This window comes from Pogona vitticeps, chromosome 3 (genome assembly GCF_051106095.1).
Source record: "Pogona vitticeps strain Pit_001003342236 chromosome 3, PviZW2.1, whole genome shotgun sequence".
Taxonomy (NCBI): Eukaryota; Metazoa; Chordata; class Lepidosauria; order Squamata; family Agamidae; genus Pogona; species Pogona vitticeps.
The window spans coordinates 15637431-15662828 of NC_135785.1; the positions used below are offsets into that span (position 1 = coordinate 15637431).

General features: G+C 40.7%; 1 protein-coding gene across 1 annotated transcript in view; it reads left to right on the forward strand.

Annotated features, from left to right (window-relative positions):
• The window catches only part of SPATA16 (spermatogenesis associated 16), a 194442-nt gene that overhangs the window by 34379 nt on the left and 134665 nt on the right, over positions 1–25398 (forward strand). Inside the window, exon 2 of the mRNA XM_020793822.3 lies at positions 9297–9442. Coding sequence (XP_020649481.3) covers positions 9297–9442 — 146 coding nt within the window. The remainder of the gene's footprint in view (positions 1–9296; positions 9443–25398) is intronic.

Consider the following 25398-nt stretch of genomic DNA (forward strand, 5'->3'; position numbering starts at 1 on the left):
TGTATGCAAATCATATATAGAATGGATGCTTCCTAATCTTTCCTAACCTCTATCTGTTACATTGACTTTAACCCCTGTCTGCCTACATCTTCATGAAAGGACTGCCGGAGAATGCCTAGGTATCACAGTGTCACAGAACACTCCTGCTCCTCATTTGTTAGTATGGACTGGTTCCGCTACCTGCATTTTTGGATTGTCCGTGTGCATGTCACTTTGTTGTGGGGACTGTCCTGATTAACAGCTGTACTTCCAAAAGTACTACTGTTCTTCAGGTCGAGATTTGTATGTCCTTTTTGATACTATCCTCAATATGTGGGGTTGTTATTGCAATATTTGTCTGCACAAATGAGCCAGCAAAACTGGAATAACAATCTCTATGCCTAGATTTTACAAATCAAGATCCAACTCTGCATCACCATTAAATGCCTTCCACAACACAACTCAGCCAGACCTTTTTACTACAATTCTAGAATCCTTCAGGCAGCATCATCACTGTATTTGCTGCCTGGGTGGTGGAGAGGTGTTCTGGGAGTTTTAGTTCAAAATATTCTAACTAGTGAGTACTCCGGAGAGCAAGCTATTATCATGCAACCTAGACTTTCAGCTCACCCGATGCCCACCCAGCTCATTGAGAGCGCAATAACAAGAGCAAACAATAAAATCCTCAATGACAGCAATTGTGGAATGGTTCGCATAAAAGCTAGTTAATTTAGCTGTTCTTGGATGACAGCTGCATGCAGATTTAGTATAGAATTAACATGAAATGGAAATTTCAAGACATTGTGCAGGAAGTTATTTACACAACTCTCATTAACAAGAAAGGCAAGAATTTTTTTTTAAAAAAAACACAACAACATAGAATTCCTGCACACTCAGCTGAAAATACTGTACCGTGTTTCCCCGAAAATAAGACAGGGTCTTATATTAATTTTTTCTCAAAAATGCATTAGGGCTAGTTTTCAGGGGATTTATTTTTATGTACAACAATCTAGTATGTCATCTTCTGGTTGCTGTGGATGGAGGTGTTTCACTTAACTGGGGCTTATTTTTGGGCTAGGGCTTATATTACGAGCATCCTGAAAAATCATACTAGGGCTTATTTTCAGGTTAGGTCTTATTTTGGGGAAAACAGGGTATATGTCACATGGTTTGCTGAAATAATGAATTGAATAAAAAGTATGGAAGTTGGACAATGAGCACTGATAGTCATAAGAGCCAATTTGCTTATATTTTAATATATGTTTATGACACACACAAAAGTACATGCTCTGCCTTTAACTAGTGCCTCATCATACTGGCTTTGTGTCATTTTGCCTGGAAAACAAGATTGAGTGGCACATGCAGTAGTACTACGTGTTTGATACATTCCTCTTTGACTAGAACATTACAGTCTTTTTTGGATGAAGACCTCAGGGTAAAAAAGCTAGCAAGTAGCAGCGAGTAGCTTGCCATATTTGAGACAGTATTCCCTAAAGTTGCCTTCCATAAGAGGCACTTCTTGAAATCAAATTCACATCTTAAAACTCCTGCATCCTTCAGAAACCACTAAAGAACATTAATAGGAGCCATGAATGACCACAGCAAAAGTATATCAGGCCAAATAAATAAATAAATACATTTTAAAAACATAGAAAACAAAAACGTAGTGGCAACTTAAAGACTGTGAGCTTTTCTGAGCATGTCCACTGCCTCAGACCACAAAAGTTCCTATAAAAATATAGCAGTTAGTCTTTAATGTGCCACAATGTTTTTGTCTTCTTTATTTATCTTTAGCCTGATATGCTAGCACAGACTAACATGGTTACCCCTTCTAAAACCACAAAAAACCACATCTGTTCTAGCATTCTGGCAGTAGTGCCATTGGTCAACCAGATACATATGGGAAACCCACAACCCAAACATGACTAAGTTCATCTCTGTTTATTCCCTAGCAACTGGTGTTCAGAGCCATGTGGCTGCTGGTACTGGAGGGAATGTATATCCGTCATGAGTTACAGCCATTGGTGCCTGTATTATCTTCCATGCATTTTTCTAAATGATTTTAAAAGCCATCCAGATTGGCAGCCAGTGCTAGGTTGTATGGAAATTAATTTCATCATTTAAATAGGTACTGTATGAAGAAGGAAAGGTGGGAGTCCCAGGAGAGGTCTGGATGGTGTCAGTTTCCTTTCCAGTCCCTCACGGTAGGAGGAAACTTTCCAGTGCTTGAGGAAGACAACATTTGGCCAGCTTCCCAGCCCACCCACTGCTGTTCTTCTATCTATAACAGCTTAGCAATGGGTTTATCCCTTGAAAACTGTGTTCTCTTTGTCACATCTTTATTGGCAGCTTAGGCCTTGGCAAGATCCATTGTTGAATTTGGGGTAAGCATACCTAGCCCCATTTGGGGACTGACCATTCATGGAGGAACCTTCTCAAGCCACGTCCGCCTCAGCAGCAATCAGTCTAGCCTTATTCCCAGGTGGCAGGAAAACAACACCACGGCTATGCATCCATGTGGACTCAGACGTCCTGTCACTCTAAGGTCATTCCAGCTGATAGGTGGGATACAGGAGGATCAGGTTGGCAGGCAGGTTGGCCAAACTCTGTATCATTGCCCTACACTGCGCCAGAGTTCCTCTCCTATAGCCAATGAAGATGGGGCCATATTTCAATTCAACATTTTTAAAAAATCAATTTAAAACACTGATGTTTCAGCAGGCCTTCCCCTCAGCCAACTCCTAATCTTCCCTCTTCTTCCTCTTTCTTAGTTTGTCCCATCTTGTCTAAAGTTTTTCCCCTATTTAAAATTGTTTTAATTATATTGTATTATGCTTGCTGTAAGCCTCCTAGATGGTCTCAATGAGACTAGATAGGTGGGATATAAATAAAATAAATAAAAAAATTAAAATAAAATAATAAAAATAAACATTGTTTTCAGTGCAACTGCTTTTCTCCCAGTGCAACTTTGGAGGTAGGAGCACTAGGTGACTTTGCTTCTGTTCATTAGATTACATCAGAAACTCCCTGAAAAGGCAACTAGTCACAGTACCCAATTTACTTGTAACGCCTTATATCCAGACTTTCATCACAGTCCTGGAGAGCTGTTTAGTCTTCCCAAAAGATCAGTCAACAGTATGCCAGCTAGTGATGCCGAGTCTAATCTGGTGCTTGAGATTCAGGTTCATCGTTTTCTTCTCACATCAAAGAACCTCTGGGGGCAGGGAGGAACCGGCTCCTCAGATGCAGCTTTTAACAGTTTTTGCTTCTTTGAAAGGCTTTCAAAGGATAGTGGTGCTAAACCAATATTTCAAATTGGTAAAAATAAAATAAAGGATACCTTTTAAAAGTGTTCAAGGGCAGGGCTTTAACATAAAGAACCCAAATGATTCTATTTTTCTCACTAGCACATAATAGTTGGCAGTTTCCATTCTCCAGTTTCTATAATTTTTTGTGGGGCTGAGCTGGGGTTTGTCTTATAGAAGTGCATTAATGCTGCACTCACATGATCCTTCTCCCGTAAACCCCCCCCCGCAGGAAAAAAAAAATCCTGACAAGGCCTTTGCACTCACTGAAGTGTGCAACAATAATTTTCTGGCACTTTTAGTCACATATAGTATACATCTTCCGTAGCGAGGCACATCTGAGGAGGTACAGAACGGCAAGAGTAAAGTTAAGAGCACTGAATTCTTTCTATATGACAACCAGGTGATGCAGGGACTCTGAAATAAAGTTGTGTCTCATATGGCCCTCTCTTTTTTTTCCCTGACAAAGCTCAGATAAATTGAAGTAATTAATCATATATAGCCTTTACAGAGCACATTTCAGGTGTTGAAAGCATTTCCTCAAGCTTCAGCTAGAAGAGGTTGTAACTTTACCCCGATCGGATCCAGCAAACCATAAAAAGCAGGAGAGAGGGACTGAGAGTTGTAGCTCTGGCCCATGGGGTCATACTTGCCCCCTTAAAAGGAGGGAGAATAACTCAGCTTGTTAAAAATGGGAAGGGGGTGTTAAAAACGGAGAGCATCCAACATGTTTAAAAGGTGGCTTGCTACGCATAGTACTTTGTTCTCTGGACAAAGCCAGTCTTGTCTGATTTCAGAAGCTAAGCTGTGTCAGGGCTGGTCATTACTTGGTAGACAACTGGGAAACAGACAGGTTCTCCAAGAATGGCTAAGAAAGAATCCTGTCTAAAACTACAGAGAGGGACTGAGGCCCATGTGAAGTGCCCTAGCCTTTTGAACCCTCTGGGACTCCACCCCTACTGAGAAAATAAGTGAGTCTTTTGGCCGACCTTCCATTCTTGCAACATAGGAAATATAAGAAGCTGAATTTTGGCATTGCTCCCTCTATCCCTATATTGACACCTCATTCAGCAGCAAAGGGTCTTATTTTCATTATTTTCCATGCAGAAGTTCTTGGGTTCAACCCTTGTTATTTTTAGGTAACAGATGGTGAGAAAAAACCTTTGCCTCAGAGACCCTGGAGAAGCTGTACCAAAGAAAGATAAAGGGAACAGGAAACATCCTGTATTTGTATTTACGGATTACTGAGATGATATATGTGAAATACTCAAGCATCCAAAGAGCACTGTGTAATCCTAGGTATTAATAGTATTGAGAAAAATGAAACACACCTCCACTCCAGCTGGATTGGTATCCACCCAAAATATATCTACTGAAAATGAGGTTGAGAGGTAAGTTGTTGGTCAATGTAATGATATGAAGTCATGGATAACTTGATCTCCATGAATCTGACTAATTCCCCTTTAAAGCAGTCTGTGCTGGTGGCCATCCTTATAAAACTAGAGCATTTGGTAGCTTAATTACACAGTCAAAAGAACTCTTTTTATTTATTCAATTCAGCTTCAAAAGATTATTTTACACTTTCATTACAAGATGTATAGCTTTATATACATGGCACCAGAGGTAATGTAAAGTCATCATGATAGTCACCATGAATAGCTTTGGCAAAGAAAGTCAAATGGGGGCCAAAGTGGATGGAGGTAATGTTTAGGAGAAAAAATTAACTCTTCCTAAAATGTATTTTAATTAATGTATCGAAATTAAAAGACGCCTGCTTCTTGGGAGGAAAATGATGACAAACCTAGACAGCATCTTAAAAAGCAGAGACATTAACTTGTCAACAAAAGTCCACATAGTCAAAACTATGGTTTTTCCAGTTGTGATGTATGGAAATGAGAGCTAGACCATAAAGAAAGCTGACTGCGGAAGAATTGATGCTTTTGAATTGTGGTGCTGGAGGAGACTCTTGAGAGTCCCCTGGACTGCAAAGAGAACAAACCTATCAAATCTGAAGGAAATCAACCCTGAGTGCTCACTGGAAGGACAGATCCTGGAGCTGAGGCTCCAATACTTTGGCCATCTCATGAGAAGAGTCTCTGGAAAAGACCCTGATATTGGGAAAATGTGACGGCAAGAGGAGAAGGGGATGACAGAGGACGAGATGGCTGGACAGTGTCATCGAAGCTACCAACATGAATGTGACCCAACTCCGGGAGGCAGTGGAAGACAGGAGGGCCTGGCGTGCTCTGGTCCATGGGGTCACGAAGAGTCGGACACAATGAAATGACTAAACAGCAACAAAAATGTATCTTCCCCAGCCCAAGGCTTGGAAATTTCTGAAAGTCTTAAGCCTGTTGTTGTTCACCCCCAAGGTTTGGAGGGGTGTAAACCCCTTCCACTCTACCTCTCCAAAACACCAAAATGGCAAATAGCACCCCTAGAAAACACTGGATGGTGGGAATGTTTCCATTCTGATTCTATTTCAGGAGTTCCTGGGTTTGGGAGTTGAATTGATGTGGTCCTAAGGGCACAATTGGGTCCTGGGGCACCTGTGCAATTTGCCCACATCTGCCCTAAGAGAGACAGGCATAAACAAACATGAGCCACCACTTGTTTCCTCCGTTCGGGAAAAACAATCTGATCCATGAAGGTCAGGCACCTCACTTTCTAGAAACATCTTCTGCCTTTGCTGTGCTCACAAAAGGAAGATGTGGAAGAGAGAGAGAAATTACTATCTTCCTGTGGCACCATTTTAGACTGCTCCATATAAACGGAGAAAGAACCTTAGCCTTGCATTCAAATTTCAGAATGCTTTTAAAGTACGCAGTAATAAGGTGATTATTCTATATTAAATTCCATGGGAGAAGCACACAAGATGAAATATGAAAACAAGCCTATTTCATCCTTAAAGCATTCTGCAGGCCACTTTTCACATGATTCCCTTCCATTAACTGAGAATTAAGAACAGAAATTGCTCCCTCTTTTTATTATTTTTCTACTTATGTTCTTCCATGGTGTTCTTGATGGATGGATTAAAGCAGCTTCTTCTAATCTGAATGTTCTCTATTATTATTGGGCTGGGTGGAAGGTGGGGGGGATCATAAAAGGTATTCTCATATTTTTATTTCTTTGAGCATGACCTTTTTCACTGACTAAGGGATATGCAAATTAGACTTTCAATATGATCACTGGGAGAAAATGATTCTAAAGGGTCCCAAGATATATTTTCCCCCTTTAATTCATACTTCATGTGCTGTAATATGTTTTTTTGAAAAACTCTCATAATAGGCAATAAATAGCACCTTCAATCAAGGTGTATTGGGTCAGCCAGCAACTGTTCTGGAAACAAACTTTTAGTGTAGAATGTAAAACTCACAGATATCAGCAGTGAACTGGCAACAGATATGCCACATCTATCCATGGTGTAGTTTGTTTGTTTATCTGTTTCAGTCCTCCTTCCTCTTTAAAAAGGACACAAGTCAGTTTACATCAATAAAAGACAATATTTAAAAGCTAAAAACAGTTAAGTATACAAGTATTTTAAAAAAGAATCAAAGAAATACCACACTAAAAATGGCAGACAAAACCAACATCAAATACACATTCAAAGCAACAATAATCCACTTAAAAACCACACTCAGATTTCCAGTCACTAAAGGAAGGTCTGCCTAAAGAGAAATGTATTTGTCTGCTTGCAAAAGGACAGCAAAGATGGGGATCACCCTGGCCTCCAAACTCTTAGAGCAGTAACAGAGAAAGCCCTCTCCCATGTCTCCAACTTACAGTTTGATTCACATAATAATAATAATCATGTGCTGTCAAGTCAATTGTGACTTATGGTGACTCTTTTCAAGGGTTTTCAGGCAGAGCATAGAAATATTCTTCTTCTGGGGAAGGCCTTCGACTGTGTAGCTTGCCCAAGGCCACACAGGCTGGCTCTGTTTGCAGGACGCACAGAGGGGAATCGGACTTCCATACTTAAATCACTGAGCTATCCGGCCAGCTTGAGTCACATACTCATATTCAACTCTGTGAGATGATTCTAATGTGAAACCGTAAAACAACCTTTTAAAAAGGGGGCTAGTTGTGGGATATTTCTGTAGGCATTCTTCAGTCTCAAGAGGCTATGGTAACATGCTCTGTATGGAGGTCTTGGAACAGCGTTTAGTGTGGCTGAGAAGGCCAATTCGAGAGTGACAATCCCTCCCACATTGAAGACAAATAGACTGTCCAGCTCCCTGGTTTTGCTGGTTTCGGGACTGCCTCTTTGCCTCAGCCTGCTGGACAAGTGTCTCTTCGAATTGGGAGAGGCCATGATGCACCGCCTGCCTCCAGGCTGAACGCTCAGACGTCAAAGTTTCCCATCTGTTGAGGTCCATTCCTAAGGCCTTCAGATCCCGCTTGCATATATCCTTGTATTACAACTGTGGTCTCCCTCTGGGGCAACTTCTCTACACTAATTCACTAATTCTCCATACAGGAGATCTTTTGGAATCCGACCACCAGCCATTCTCACAACATGCCCAAGCCAACGTAGACGGCGCTGTTTCAGTAATGCATACATGCTAAAAATTCCAGCTCGTTCTAAGACTACTCTATTTGGAACTTTGTCCTGCCAGGTGATACCAAAAATGTGTTGGAGACAACGTATATGGAATGTGTTTGACTTCCTCTCCTGCCATGCACAAAGGGTCCAGGATTCGCTGCAGTACAGGAGTGTGCTCAGGACACAGGCTCTATAGACCTGGATTTTGGTCTATGCCGTCAGCTACTTATTAAGCCATACTCTCTTTGTGAGTCTAGAGAACATGGTAGCTGCTTTCCCAATGCTTTGGGATATTTACATTGGACGAATCAATAAGGCCCAGTCAAGAATTTTAAGAAATGTTTAAAACAATTTTTTACCATTCTGCACATTGCAGTCTAATAGGATATACTTTCTGGAGCAGTATAACAATATTTATAATTAGAACATCTTTTGGTATCCACATCATTGACCTTTGGCTACAAGTGCCACAGCGACTCTTGGAACTGGAAGTATTAATTGCATCACCAGAGAAACTGAATCCAATAACTATAGTTTATAAATATCTGTCATAAAGCACTAAATATGAGGTTAATGAAGTAAGAGCAGAGGAATAAAGAATCAGATTTTTCTGGGTGAGTTTGCCAGTGGAACTTTGCCCCAGCTTCAATATTTAAAAGTCTCTTTATATTTAAAATTATACTTCCTTCAGCACAAATTGTTTTTTTGGAATATTGGATGGTAATATATTTATTTAAAAAGAAATTGGCCACCTCAGCTAACTGCTGGTGATGCAATATAGGCCATACTTCCTTGAGGCATTTAATGTGAGCATTCCCGGAGGTGACCCATTATGACTGGATTTATTCCAGCAAATTCTTTTTCTATCAAAAAAAAAAATTGGTGTTTGTATTTTTAAATGGCAGTCCTGTGGCTTTGAAGTTCACGGGGCATCAATGTGCTTAAAAGTGCCTGCAAATCTGAATCTGTTAGGATGACCCTACTCCACCCCAAATTTTCATACAGTTGCACTCCTACAATGATGACTTATTCCAGGGCTCCTGTAGCCTGTGAGCCAGGAAGAGAGAGAGAAAGAGAGAGAGAGAGAACATTCAAATTAACTTTAGGAAAGAATTACTGTACAGGATTGTTTTAAGCTTATGGTAAGTAATAATTTACAAAATCCTTGGGGCATTACAAATATGAGATGATCTGGAAATGTAATCTAATCAGCACACAGCTCTGTATTATCAAAATGGCTATTTAAATCATTACAATTTGTTTTAAGGAATGTTTATGGTTTATTGCCTAGGCAACCCTGTGGGAGAGAAAAGTCATTAATAAACACTTCTAATAAATAAATAGTAATAAGGTATGTTTTCTTTCTTTCTTTCTTTCTTTCTTTCTTTCTTTCTTTCTTTCTTTCTTTCTTTCTTTCTTTCTTTCTTTCTTTCTTTCTTTCTTTCTTTCTTTCTTTTTCTTACAAGCTCTGCAGCAAAGGCGCAGCTTTAGGAAAGCCTTTTGAAGCCTCTCCAAAAGATATCTCAAGCATTGCCAGTTTTATCGAAACAAAGCTTGTAATCTGCTACTTGAAGATGAGAAAGCCCGACCTTGCTCTGAATCATTCTCACAGGTAAAAACAAAACAGGTAAAAAGAATAAGAAAAGGGTGCAGTAAACTTTTCAGAGAAAGACTTATTTATGTATTTATTTATGTGATTTCTATACCGTCCATCTGGCAGCCTAAGGCCATTCTGGGCAGTTTGCTACAACTAAAGAGTAACAACAACAGAATCCCCAAACATTAACCGCATCAATAAATTATAAAAGCACAGAACAAAATAACATAAAATATAACAAGAGACATAATAAAATACAATACAGTAAATAACATTAAAACATGGTGGTAAATTAGATATGACATTATCAGAAGCACTATTGCCTCAGGATGTTATTTGATCTAGAAAGGGCTGTCTAAATAACCAGGTTTTTAGTAGTTTTTTAAAAGTGCTTAGTGAGGGAGCCAGGTGGAATTTGGGTGGGAGGGTATCCCACAGTTGTGGAGCTACCTCTGAGAAGGCCCAGTTTCTGGTGGCTGTTTTCTGGGCCTCTCTAGGGGTCAGAACTGCCTGTGATTATCTTACTGGACAGGGAGACCTAAAAAGAAGGAGGTACTTGACTAGATATCGAGGTCCCAAACCGTTCAGGGTTAATACCATTACCTTGAAGCTGAAACGGAAGCCTAGATAGGTGGGATATAAATAAAATAAATAAACAAACAAACAAACAAACAGGTAACCAGTGTAAGGTGGCCAAAGTGGGGGAGATGTGTTGGTATTTTCTGACCCCACTCAGTAGTCTGGCCGCCATGTTCTGGACCTGTTGTGGTCTCCGTAGCATTCCCACATAGAAGTCATGCAGTAGTCTAGTCTCAAGACTACCAATGCATGGACCAGCATGGTGAGGGCTACCAAGTTGAGATCGAAGGTTTTAGCCCTTAGTCAATTTCAGCTCCTCTTCAGAACCACTATTCTATCAATATTATTCCCTATTAAAGGCTATGTTACCAACAAGACTAATGTTTTTAGTGACCTGATGGTCAATTTGAAACTCCAGATACACTATATTGCTGGCAGTGGTTTTGGGGCAGGGACAACCAAGAATATCAAAACTTCATTTTCCTCTTTCCTCACCATCTTTTTTTTTTAAGGTAGAGAAAGAAGGGATATAGATGTGCTTAAGGAATATAGATGCAAAGCTTGTAGAATTACGCAAGGCAACGTTGCCTGGATTTATTGCAGCAATGAAAAGATGGATACCTTGATGAATTTTGATATGATTAGGAATGATTATTGAGTTTCCTTCTGGAATTAACCCTTAACTGGGATAAATTCCAGCTGTGACAGACACCGGCTTTCTGAGCTCTCCCTAGAGGTCTATAAAGTTCTGCAGGGCTCATGGGGAGATATTGAGGCATCATAATCCCTGACGTGATAGACTTATCCTGAGATTTTAGAGCAGTTTCCAAATATCTGATAATCTATATCTATTACTATTTGTTTTTCCCTGCTTGGGGCGGCGGCGGGGATGTGTGGAATCCTTATGGCAGAGTTCAATTGTACACTAAACTGATTTACATTTAGGGCTAAACTAGCTATTTAAGGAATTGAATTTACATGGTCATTTAAAATAAAAAATAAAAAGCAACCCCATCTTGGCTGCAGCAGCTAGAGGAGAAGTGCAATGGGTATAGAAGAGATAATTTAACTTATGTCCCTTGCTGTCGTTTTAGAGGAAAGCTCTTCCTAAAGCCGCCGTTTGGCTCAGGAAGCAATGTTCCATTGGCAGCAAGAAACTGGTTGGAAAACACTCATGCTATTAAGACATTGACGATTATAGACCTTGACCAACAATTGGTCTCTGAGCAGAACTGCCACCAGTATTGCTTTGAACCACTCGGTGGTCTGGAAGCTCAGTCCTTCAAACTTACGCCAGGTCTCTTCTGCACCATTTGGTGCTTGGCACTCTCCATACATCAAGGGCTTTAGTGCTGGCATTGAACTCTGCTCCAGAAACAGCTTGGAAGTAACTTGGACCAATAATGTCAGTTGCAATTGAGTCTTGTTTCCTAGCTATCTGGTTACTAATAGATTGCTAGGTTACATTAGAACAAAACCAACAAAGATCCTGGTGGCATGTGAAATTTTTATTTGGCATAACTTATAATATGCTCCATGCATCAGAAGGATTGGGGCGCAGTCGAGGAAAGCTTATGCCACATAAAGCCGCTCAGAGTGGTCGTATAGACCAGTGGGCGGGATACAAATCAAATAAATAAATAAATTACTCTTTTACAAGAGACTTGAATGGTTTTGCAGCAACAGCTTACACTTGAACCTGGGTATGCATCTAAACATTTCTATGTTACATTCATGATTGTAACTTAATGAGGAATAACCTCACTCCTTTGGCTCTGCCATTTCTATCATTTTGGAGGGCATGGCCTCACTCAGTGATATCAGAGGAATATCACAGGGTTCACCTGCTATCTTTGCCAGAAGGTCATTTTGTTCTTTGTTGCTCTGAGATGAAAACAGGGCAGACAGGAAGATGGGGTCCGTTTCATTCCACAGCCTGAACTAGTGGCTCACAACATTCAACCATTTTTTTTTTTTTGCTCATAATGGTTTGAAGTACAAATGTATCACAGCCTTCAGGTTTTTTAAAAAAACAAGTAAATAAGCCACAAAGCAAAATGTTAGTTACTTTTGAGAAACAGGGATTGTGCTTAAGAAATTGCAATTAGCATGGTATCTGTCTACTTTGGGGACTTCAAATCTATAGATGCAATTAATTATTTCTTAAAAGTAGTTTTCCAGGCTCTGGAAAAAGACATGTATGATGATAACAGAAGTTTTGAAGATGGCGGCAAATATTTAGCACCTGGACATCAGATTGAGCAGACACACTCCGCTGCTGATCCCCAGGACACAGCTTTCCCCTCAGCTGTGAGCCATCGTAAAGATTAGAGACTTGGTTGGAGATAGTCTTAAAGGGGGGATTAGACAAGTTCATGAAAGATAAGACTATCAAGTTGTTGCTAATCATGGAGGGGGACAAGGGGATGAGTCTCCCTGTCAGTGCGCTGTCCTCTTAGCCCCTAGAAGCAGAAAGATAGGAGAGGTCAGGATAGAACTGACAGACTTAAACTCTCCAACCAGACCAGATAAGCCAGATTCAACCAAAGGCCCGGGAAGGAAGCAACTGACAGAAAGGGAGGGTTCAGGAAAGGAGATGGCTATAAAGGAGGGTGTGGGGAAGGAGAACACGAGAGAAGAGAGAGTAGTGGCAGAGCTGAGTGGAGAGAAGGAAAAGCAGTCCAGAGAAAAAGGAGAGAAGGAAGGAGGAGCGAAACCCATACCCAACTTGCCTGATGTTTGGGAGTGGATTCTGAAGGAGGATCTCTGGAATGGCAAATGGGTGACATTGATGGTCCCAGAGACAGAGGAAGAGAGACGAGGCTGCCATCGATCTCCACACAAATTATTGCTCTGTGGAAAGAGAGGGAGAAGGTAGAAGAGAAGATTAGAGAGAGAGCAGAAAGCCTGAGAGGTGACAGGAAGTATAGACAAGGGATGGCAGCTACCCCCGCATGAGGAAGGGAGGAAGACAGGAGACTCATGAGTTTCCAACAAGGGATAGGTGGAGGAAAGGTGCAGGCTTTGGGGGCGGGGGAGCTGGGCTCAACATCCCTGTTGTGGCTGCCTCTGTTCAAGTCCAACAAACCCACCAAGAAGGGAGACAAAAAATAAGCAGGGTTGTGGGGGAGGGCATCATCACTGAAGCATGATTTATGAACAGTTCCTGAGTCAAGTTATTTCTCCTTAAGAGGGAAGCCAAAGTTGGGCTTTTTGGAGTTACAGTATTGTAGGTAAAACACCTGCTGCGGTGAATAAATATGTTGTTATTAAGCATGATGTGACTCCCATGATAAGTTTGGAGCTGGGATGGGACTCTGATTACAGCAAAGAACCGAGTCACATATTGACTCCAGTACTTTACCTTTTCCTCCCAAACTAGTAGTTTGAAAGCATGTAAAAATGTAAGTAGATAAATAGGTACCACCTTGGTAGGAAGGTAACGGCAGTCTGTGTCTAGTTGCGCTGCCATGAAACTGTCAACGGACAAACACTGACTCCATGGCTTGGAAACTAGAGATAGACACAATTTGTCAAGAGCAACCTTTACCTTTAATATCAGAAACTCGATGCCTCTGAAAGCTACCGTATTTTTCCGTTTATAAGACGACCCCCCCTTTTCTAACCCCAAATTTGAAATTTTGATCGCTGCTTTCTCTGCTACTTCCTAAACCTGGGGCTTAGCAAAAGAAAGGTAAAAGCAAGGATCAAAGGGCTGCACAATCCCTTGGGCCGCTGCTTTTCCCTTCCTTTTATTAAGCCAAGGAGATGATTGCTGGAGGAGGCGATCGGGTGGCAGCGGAAGCCCCAAGAGTCACCTGAGCCCGGCTGCTTCTTTGCCTCAGTCTCCGCCTCCTGATGCTGCCTTCCATGTATAAAATGACCCTCAGTTTTTTCTCTAATTATTTTAGGGGAAAGTGTCATTTTATACACGGAAAAATACAATAGTTGTTGGAGCACATCAGTAAGAAGACCCATTTACATTGAAGTTTTGTGTAGGAGTATCCGTTAGGTACCTAGCTGGCTAGTACAGATTCAGAGAGTACTAGAGTAGATAAACCTTTAATCTAAACCTTCAGGGATCTTTACACTTTTTTAAGTCATCCTGAAATATACAAAACTAGCTGTTCCTGCTTTAAAGAGTGAATTTCATTTCAAGAAGTACCTCTTATGGAAGGCCACTTTGGGAAATACTCTTCAGAAAATTGCAAGCTGCTCACTGCCGCTTGCTGTGTTTTACCCTGAGGCCTTCATCAAAAAGAGTAGACAAAGAGGAATGTCTTAAACTAATAATTCTGCACATGACAGTCAACCTTGCTTTTGTGGCAAAATGACAGGAAACCAGTATGACGTAGTCCTTGTTAAGTAGGATGCAATATATAGTATGTATGTGGTATGTGGGTGTTATCTTCTGTTCATACACATCATACTTCACACTTGTTGAAAAACAGCCCTGACCATTGCTTTGTGTTTGGGTGAGAAGTGGATAACTGATGATAAAAGGACTTGGCTTCTGGTATTTTCCATTGTGTGGTTTCACATTGTGAATGGTAGTGAGCACAAGAGGGTATCCTGTACACCATGTTGACTGCTGCCATTGGGCTGCCCTTTGCTATGTAAAGCCTGGCATCCTTTTTTCCTGCTGGCAATATAGGCATGATATTGTGAAGCTATATTGGGGCATTTCCTGTTTTTTTTTAATTATAGGTACAAAAGCACAATATCCCACATTCATAAACCAGAGGTTTTTGAAAAATTGAATCTTATTGATGATGCATAAAAGGCCATCCTGTCTCATTTCCGTCCTTGCTGGACTTCCCATCAATTTAAACACCTTCCGTTAAAGATCTCATTAGGGCTTTCGAAAGCTGCTCTGATTCCTTTCTGAAATGTTTTGTTCATTTTCTTTCTCAACCTGTGATTGCTATCTGTGCTTCAAACTGCTGTTATGTGCATTTTTGTTTGTCTCACCACCAGTTGGCGTTTTTTTCATCAGTTTTTTTGTATTTGTTTTGACTTTGTGCTGAAGTTGTAAAACACTCCAGATATTCTGATAGACAAAAAGTGTTATGACTATAAAAAAAAATACTGTACAAGCACAAATTCTTATGGGGCATTCTCTCCATTAAGATACATGAGAAACACTGAGATACATGAGATACATTGAGATACATCTAGTTATCTACTGTCATTTTCCTTCACAACTACCAGACCCATATTTCAGAATAATGCTCAAAAGTATAGGCTGACATTCTCTATATTAATGCACATTGTTCCTGTTGTTTCTTTTAATCATATTATTCCTTACAAGCAGTCTTTAAAGTTCTCTCTCTCTCTCTTTCTGCTTTTGCCTGGTTTTGTGTCTCTCCCTTGCTGGAATCTGTACAGACCTGGACTTCAAAAGATTGGAATACCAAACAGAGGTCATAAATTATTGCACGTGTGAAATGCAACCATACAGCACTGTCTCTTAGAGTCTAGCATGAATGTTTTATTGTGTTAATATCTGTGTTCCAGCTCATATGTCTAAAGAGATGGATGAAGGCAGCCCAGGAAACCTTACATTAACATATGGCAATCTTTAAGATGCCACAATGTTTTTGTTTTTGTCTCTTTTTTGTTATTCTTTTGTTTTTCCATGAGAAATCATGGGATATATGAATCCCTGCATATCCTGTCTGCATCAGTTTCATATGTCATAAACGGTCTCTTTCATCTGATTGCTGCCTCATTCTGTAATTTGTTTTAATATCACAGAAGATTAGCATTACATGCAACATTCCCTAGTGTACGTGTATTCTGGGGACATATTCTCCCAATGGACAAATGTTTTGCAATTGTTTTGTTCATATACGCATTTTTACAGAATCTGTCTGCTGTACATTTTTTCTTTTTCTCTCTTCTCAACATTCAGAGAACAATCACAACATTCAGAGAAGGTCAGCATATTTCACAATTGCTGGTGCACACTGTGTGAATCCAACAGGGTTCCGGCCCAGGTGTTTTGCTCAGTGGTACAATTGGGAGCCATGCAATTATACAGATGAGCCTGCCTGGCTGCATCACAAAGTGTTACCTTGTTACAAATTGCTCGCCCATTAAGTGGTTGTAAGAGGTAAAATGGAAGATGCTGGGGAATAATGGCCAAATTCACACTTCTTGTTGTTCAGTCGTTAAGTCGTGTCCAACTCTTCATGAGCCCATGGACCAGAGCACGCCAGGCCCTCCTGTCTTCCATGGCCTCCCGGAGTTGGGTCAAATTCATGTTGGTAGCTTCAATTACACTGTCCAATCATCTTGTCCTCTGCCGTCCTCTTCTCCTCTTTCCTTCTCACTTTCCCAACAGCAGGGTCTTTTCCAGGGAGTCTTTTCTTCTCATGAGATGGCCAAAATATTGGAGCCTCTGCTTCAGGATCTGTCCTTCCAGTGAGCAATCAGGGTTGATTGCCTTCAATATTGATAGGTTTGTTCTCTTTGCAGTCCAGGGGACTCTCAAGAGTCTTCTCCAGCACCACAACTCAAAAGTATTAATTCTTTGGTGGTCAGCCTTCCTTATGGTCCAGCTCTCAGTTCCATACATCACTACTGGAAAAACCATAGATTTGACCATGCATACCTTTGTTGGCAAGGTAATGTTTCTGCTTTTTAAGATGCTGTCTAGATTTCTCATCGCTTTCCTCCCAAAAAGCAGGGGTCTTTTAATTTTGTGGCTGCTGTCACCATTGCAGTGATCATGAAGCCCAGGAAAGCAAAACTTGTCACTACCTCCGTATCTTCCCCTTCTATTTGCCAGGAGGTAATTGGACCAGTGGCCATGATATTACTTTTTTTGATGTTGATTTTTATGCTCTCTTCTTTCACCCTCATTAAGAGGCTCTTTAATTCCTCCTCACTTTCTGCCATCAGAGTGGTATCATCTGCATATCGGAGGTTGTTGATATTTCTTCCGGCAATCTTAATTCCGGTTTGGGATTCCTCCAGTCCAGCCTTTCGCATGATGTATTTTGCATATAAGTTAAATAAGCAGGGGGACAATATACAGCCTTGTCCTACTCCTTTTCCAATTTTGAACCAATCAGTTGTTCCATATCCAGTTCTAACTGTTGCTTCCTGTCCCACATATAGATTTCTCAGGAGATAGATAAGGTGGTCAGGCACTCCCATTTCTTTAAGGACTTGCCATAGTTTGCTGTTGTCCACACAATCAAAGGCTTTTGCATAGTCAATGAAGCAGAAGTAGATGTTTTTCTGGAACTCTCTGGCTTTCTTCATAAACCAGTGCATGTTAGCAATTTGGTCTCTAGTTCCTCTGCCCCTTCGAAATCCAGCTTGTACTTCTGGGAGTTCTCAGTCCACATACTGCTGAAACCTACCTTGTAGGATTTTGAGCATAACCTTGCTAGCATGTGAAATGAGTGCAGTTCTACAGTAGTTGGAGCATTCTTTGGCACTGCCCTTTGACACTGGGATATAGACTGATCTTTTCCAATCCTCTGGCCACTGCTGAGTTTTCCAAACTTGCTGGCATATTGAATGTAGTACCTTAAAAGTGTCATCTTTTAAGATTTTATATAGTGCAACTGGAATGCCATCACCTGCACTGGCCTCGTTGTTAGCCATGCTTTCTAAGGCCCACTTGACTTTGGTCTCTAGGATGTCTGACTCAAGGTCAGCAGCCACACTATCTGGGTTGGCTGGGATATCCAGATCTTTCTGATATAATTCCTCTGTGCATTCTTGCCACCTCTTCTTGATGTTTTCTGCTTCTGTTCGGTCCCTACTATTTTTGTTCTTTATCATGTCCATCTTTGCACAAAATGTTCCTTTAATATCTCCAATTTTCTTGAACAGATCTCTGGTTTTTCCCTTTCTATTATTTTCCTCTATATCTTTGCACTGTTCATTTGAAAAGGCCCTCTTATCTCTCCTTGCTATTCTTTGGAAGTCAGCATTCAATTTTCTGTAACTTTCCCTATCTCCCTTGCATTTTGTTTCCCTTCTCTTCTCTGCTATTTGTAAGGCCTCATTGGACAGCCACTTTGCTTTCTTGTATGTCCTTTTCTTTGGGATGGTTTTTGTTGCTGCCTCCTGTACAATGTTACGAGCCTCCATCCATAGTTCTTCAGGCACTCTGTCCACCAAATATAGTTCCTTAACCTGTTCTTCACTTCCACTGTGTATTCATAAGGGATTTGGTTTAGATTATACCTGACTAGCCCAATGGTTTTTCCTACTTTCTTCAGTTTAAGCTTTAATTTTGCTATGAGAAGCTGATGGTCAGAGCCACAATCAGCTCCAGGTCTTGTTTTTGCTGACTGTATAGAGCTTCTCCAACTTTGGCTGCAGAGAATATAATCAATCTGATTTCGGTATTGCCCATCTGGTGATTTCCATGTGTAGAGTCGCCTCTTGTGTTGTTGGAAAAGAATGTTTGTGATGACCAGCTTGTTCTCTTGACAAAATTCTATTAGCCTTTGTTCTGTTTCGTTTTGATCTCCAAGGCCAAACTTCCCTGTTCCTTTTATCTCTTGACTCCCTACTTTAGCATTCCAGTCCTCTATAATGACAAGGACATCTTTCTTTGGTGTCAATTCCAGATGGTGTTGTAAGTCTTCATAGAATTGGTCAATTTTAGCCTCTTCATACTAACTGAATTCGATTCACACTAACTGAATTCAATTTATAACAGGAGGATGCAGAATAAATCTGCTGTCCCTCTGCTTTATCACATTACTAAAAGCAGGTCAGCAGAAGCTGATACATACAGGACTTTAATATGAAACAACTCAGGGATGCAACATAGATAACATAGGCAGCAACTGAAGCATAATCAATAGATGCATTTTTTTCCAAAGGGAGGGAAAAAGAAAAATATATGATACAGAACATTCTAACTATAAATAGCACTCAGCCATCCGTTATGGAATCTTCTTTTTCTTTTCTCTCAACTTGCAACTCTCCTTGCTGCATTTGAATAGTTTGGTGGCAATTGCGGCTCAAGGCTGAGTCAGATCTTCATTTTCTGTTTCTGTTTGCTGAGTGATTCTTTGTTTCTCATGGGTATCTTAGCATCCTTGTGCATGTTAGCAATTTTAACTAAACTCGTCTCTTGGAGGAAGTTTCAAAGATACTGCGATACATATTAATAACAATCTAGGGAGGTAAAACAAGAAAGATAATCTTGTTTAATTTTATTTCCACACATACAGAGAAATGGCCCAGCCAAGTATTACCCATATTTATGCTTCTGCTTCTGTAGCCTCAGATGAACGAGGAATCTCACTTAAAGATGCTAAACAGCAAAACAGCAAAGTATAATAAATGTATTATCATATACAGCTTAAAAAAATCTGCCACATACATAACATCATCTGTGTTGATAGATATATTATCAACAAATGTTACTACGTGCTGCCAAGTTATCTCTGACTTATCCTATGATCCTATGAACAAGCAATGTCCAAATGTCATATCCTCAACTCGGGTCTTGTAAAACCAAGGCTGTGGCTTCCTTTAATGAATCAATCCATTTCTTAGTCTTTGTCTTTTCCTACTGCCTTCAGCTATTCCTAACATTATTGTCTTTTCTATAGAATCTTGATTTCTTGTGATGTGCCCAAAGTATGACAGCCTCAGTTTTGTCATTTTTACCTCGAGAGATAGTTCAGACTTGATTTGATGTAGGACCCACTTGTTAGTCTTTCTGGGTGTCCGCAAAACTCTCCTCCAGCAGCATATTCCAAATGAATCAATTTTCTTCCTGTCAACTTTCTTTACTGTCTAGCTTTTCCAAATCCATCATAGCTACCCTTGCCAGTCTCAGTCTCCTCCTGATTTCTTGGCTGCAGTCTCTTTTTGGACTGAGGATTTAACCAAGGTATACAAAATCTCTTAACTATTTCAGTTTCTTCACTGTCAATTTTAAAGTCACACATTTCTCCTGTGGGTGTATCTTTGTCCTCTTTATGTTCAAAGCAGTCCTGCTTTGGCACTTTCTTTTTTCAGGTTCATCAGAACTTCTGTCAAGTCATTGCTGCTTTCTGTCAATAAGACGGTGTCATCTGCATATCTTAAATTATTTACATTTCTTTCATCAATTTTGATTCCTCAAATTACCCTTTGGTAATTGTCTGGATGAAAATGTTCCATTGCAATCCACTTTAGTTCACTAACACCAAAACATTCCATTCCTTGCTTTACACTTTCCAAATTCCCTTGATTCATACTTCTCATGTTGTATATTCCAATTGTGTGTGTTGTGCAGCATCAGACTTTCCTTTCACCTCTGTGCATGTCAACCACTAGATATTCCTTTGGCTTTAATCTAGTTGCATCATTAGTGACACCGCTATTCATACTTGTCCTTTGCTGTTTCCCAGTAGCTAATTGGGTGGTTTCCAATGTGAGTGTCTCATCTTCCAATGTTATCTCTTGTGTCATTTTGGACTGTCTTATCATTGGGTTATCAAGGTCAGAAAGCTTCAGCAGTGGTTTACCATTGCTTTCTTCTGCACAGTACTAACAAAAGCCAGTTGTTGTCTGTGAGAGATCCTCCACCAGTGATATTCAGCTGTTGCTCAGTAACTGGCCTTCAGAAGTTTCTCCACACAAGTTTCAATTGTAACTATCCTTTCTCTTCTGTTGGTGTGTCCATTAGTCCTGAATAGGGCAGGTGCATCTTAGTCTGGTGCCTCAGTGGTGACAATTCCACCTTGAGTGGCCCTGCTAGGAGTCCAGGCTCATAATGGAGCCTAGCCTCCTAATGTCCATTGCCTTCAGCTCCTCAAACATGTTAAGGTGTGCATCCAAGAAGGGGTTATTAACAAATACTTGTGCAAATTTGTTTTAACTAACAGCCTTTATCAGATCCTGCATGAGATGAATCTGAATCCCGGGGATGGGGGTGGGTGGGAGGCGGGAGGCAGAGAATTGCTTGCAACTCTGCATGAAAATGTCTGAAGCTAGCATAAGATCTTTCTATTCTTGAAGAATTTTTAAGAATCCTTAAGAAAACTATTCAAGTGATCAAAATCAAGTATGTAACAGTCTAGCATCTGTTCCCTAATCTCATCGGCCAGAATGTGTGCTAAAGCAATATCTATTAGGAGTTAAAAGATTGTTTCTTTCAGAAGAACATACAAAGATTCTGAATCTTGCGAAATCTGTCAGGGAAGGGTGAGGAGCTTAGCCAAACACTAATCTACATTACCATCTGGTGTCAATGTCCTGTTGTCTTATTTTGGATATTTGCCATGATTGCTAGCTTGATATTTTATTGTTAGCTTGAAAAATGAAATGTTCTTTTCTTTGCTGGGTCCAAAATTATGTCTCGAATGGGACAGATTGATAAAGAGTCAGTCACCTCAAGTACAAATGTTGAATTAGGACATATGTGTTCTTTACATACTGTACATCAACTGAGGGTTGAGGGGGTGGGAAAGCAGAATTTCAATTTGGGAAGGGTCACAGTGGCTGCAATTCTGAATTGGGTGGAGCTAAAACCAGTAGGGACAGGACAGGGCTATGTGTGGTATATGAAGGGCCATAAAAAGGCAGAACAGAGAAGATGTAATTGCACATTTGGTTAGGAACGTGGATTGTATGAAGCAGATATGTGGCAAGAAAAAAACACAATACTGCAATAGAAATGAAGAGGGTGAATATTTGGGCTTAGTTATGTTTGTTGGCCAGGTTCTGACCAAGTGCAGAAAGATACATGTACTGAGCAGTAAAGATGCACAGCACTGTTGCTGAGTTGCAATTATAATAACAAAATACGTAGATGTCACCACCACCCTCATCATCTTAGAACTGCAGAACTGGAAGGGACCCTATGAATCATCAACCAGACCCTGATAAAGAGGCACCATTACCAGCACTGCTCCATTGTCACACCCTAAGAACATAAGAAGGGCCCTGCTGGATCAGGCCAAGGGCCCGTCTAGTTCAGCTTCCTATATCTCACAGTGACCAGATGCCTCTGGGAGCACAGGAGACAACTAGATACCTGTCTCCTGATACCACTCCACTGCATCTGGTATTTTGAGCTACCTGTGATGGACTTTTCCTCGAGGAATCTGTCCAACCCCCTTTTAAAGACATCTAGGGCAGATGCCATCACCACATCCCATGGCAAGGAGTTCCACAGACTAACAAGATGCTGGGTAAAGAAATATTTTATTTTGTCTGTTTTCATTCTCCCAACACTCAATTGGAGTGGATGCCCCCTCGTTCTGTTATTGTGTGAGAGGGAAAAGAGCTTCCCTATATCCACTTTATATATCCCCTGCATAATTTTATATGTCTCAGTCATGTCCCCTCTCAGGTGCCTTTTCTCTAGACTAAAGAATCCCAAACACTGTAGCCTTTCCTCATAAGGAAGGTGCCCCAGCCCAGTCATCATTTTAGTCACTCTCTTGTGCACCTTTTCCAGGTCCACAATGTCTTTTTTGAGGTGCGACGACCAGAACTGTACGCAATATTCCAGGTGTGGCCTTACCAGTGTAAAAAAAACTATTCAAACCAGGTAATGGTTACCCAGCTAGACGGAAATCCCATAGACGTCAACATTGTACAGGTGTATGCCCAATTAAAAATGCCAATGAAGGTGACGAAAACTCAGTAAATAGTAAATTCTATGAAAAATGATCGAGTGATTATAAAATTCTTGAATGAGTATAAAACATACAAAAAAGTACCACCTGTGTTTCATAATGAAAGGTTTTAAATTTTTGAGTTAAAGCAAGGAGTCTCCCAACATTTTGCTGGAATATATGGACCAGGAACCCAGAGAAGAAATTATCCAATTTTGTGCAGAACTCAGAATCAACAAAACTACATTCGAATTACAAACAGAGATCCGAACAGGAAATGTGGATCATATTGGAAATCACAAGCGCCTTAGAACTTGGTTGAATGAGCAGAGGGATGATGGCCATGCAACAAAGGTCAGAAAAGACATAGTTGGCAGCAACTTCCTTAGAATGGAGAAGGTAACATGCCACAAAAATGCTAATTTGGTTTTGAGAATGCACATTCTGCAGTACTCTGTATTCTCAGTTTCACTGCATGATATGGACTTGGATACTTTAATAAAGGTAAATTCCACCCACCCCTCCCAAAAAAGAGGTAGATCCATTGGGCCCCGATGGTAACAAACAAACAAAAAAGGAATAAACACCTTTTTAAAAAAATCATAAAACATCTAAAATGAAAAAAAACCTAGAATATTTGTGTCACAAAATGAGAAACAAAAAGTACAGATTGTATCACTGATCATTTGAGGCAAAATAAATGGGGGGGAGTGCAAGTTAACATCTGGATCAAATACGTACATCTATTTCCCTGTGAGGAAAGATTGAAAGAACTAGGCATACGTAGCCTTGAGAAGAGAAGATTGAAGGGAGATGTAATAGCACTGTTGAAATATTTGAAAGGTTGTCATACAGAGGAGGGGCAGGATCTGTTCTTGATCATCGCAGAGTGTGGGACATGTAATAATGGGCTCAAGTTACAGGAAGTCAGATTTCAATGGAAAATCCAGGAAAAAATCGTAATTGTTAGAGCAGTACGACAATAGAACCCATGACCTCACGAGGTGGTAAGTGCTCCAACATTGGAGGCATTCAAGAAAGAAAATGAACAACCTTCTGTCAGATATATGCTGATTTGGGTTTTTGCATTGAACAGGGAGTTGGATATGATGGCTTTACAGGCCACTTCTAATTCCATTGTTCCAGGATTTCTAGGTTCCTTTGAAGAAGGAGAAAAACATTTTGGATGAAGGACCTGCCAGGCTAGTTTGGATGCAGACAATGCCACTATATCTAGAGCTGCTACTGTACATCCAAAGTTGAAAGAGCTGTGATGATGTCCACTCTTTGGAAGGAGAAGAACAAGAAAAAGAATTGGCAGTTTGCATATTGGAAACACACAAGGAGACAGCTTTAATCTCCAGAATTTCTGGTTATAAGCATCTTGGAAAGGTCCATGTCTGCCATGGGGCTTTCTGAGCTCTTGCTTAGTAAATCACTTTCAACAATTGTACTGTATCCAAGTACAAGAAGTAATTTGCCATGTGGAAAGAGCTGCAGTTCAGGACTTTCTCCAAGAAGCTAATGCCAGCCTGAAAGGGGTTTTTTTAGCACCTCGAGTGAAATGTCAACATGATGTCTCTGGGTTACAGCTCACTTTTCACAATGCCAGATGGAGATGGATCTTGGGAACAAGGAAATGGCACTGCTTCTGGAGTCAACTGCCTGACAAAACTGATGCATGTTGCTTCATGGCATGGCCAGTCCTGACAAAACTGATGCATGTTGCTTCATGGCATGGCCAGTCCTTATACAGTAGATGGCCCTATTTGTATGTGCAAGTGAATATCTGTACATAAAGAAGCATACAGTGGTGCCTCACTAGACGATGACCTCACAAAATGATGAATCCACATGACGATGAGGTTTTATGATCGCTATAGCGATTCGCAAAACAGTGACTCCAATGGGCGATTTTTGCTGGACAATCTTTGGGTCCCTGCTTTGCAAACCGATTTTTGCAAGACGACGATTTTGCCACTGATCAGCGCTTCGCAAAATGGGTGTTTTCGGGACCGATGCTTCGGGAGGGCAGCCATTTTAAAAGCTGATCGACGCTTTGCAAAATGGCTTCCCTATGGGTGATCTTCGCAAAACGACGACGATTTTCCCCATTGGAACGCATTAAACGGGTTTCAGTGCATTCCAATGGGGAAACGGTTTTCGCAAGATGATGTTTTCACTAAACAGTGATTTCTATGGAACAGATTATCGTCATCGTGCAGGGCACCAGTGTATTAGATCACAACGGATATTGGTTTCCAAGCCTCTAGGCAACCTTATTGATTCTTGAATACATAGAGCAATCAATGAAATAGAAGTGCTGTGATCAAGCAAAAGGTGGAAGCATGTTTATATGTTTGATTTCCAAAGGAAATCATGTTTCCTTTAAGGAAATCAACCCCGAGTGCTCATTGGAAGGACAGATCCTGAAGCTGAGGCTCCAGTACTTTGGCCATCTCATGAGAAGAGAAGACTCCTTGGAAAAGACTTTGATGTTGGGAAAGTGTGAAGGCAAGAGGAGAAGGGGACGACCGAGGATGAGATGGTTGGACAGTGTCATTGAAGCAACCAACATGAATTTAACACAACTCCGGGCGGCGGTGGAAGATAGGAGGGCCTGGCTTGCTCTGGTCCATGGGGTCACGAAGAGTCGGACACGACTAAACGACTGAACACACACACATGTTTATATGTGCCACAAATGCCAGATCAAGAATTTCAGAAGTACAATCAGGTGTGCATTGACTTGCATAGACAGATGTTATCCGGCTGTGCTGTACTGATATTCATCTAAGG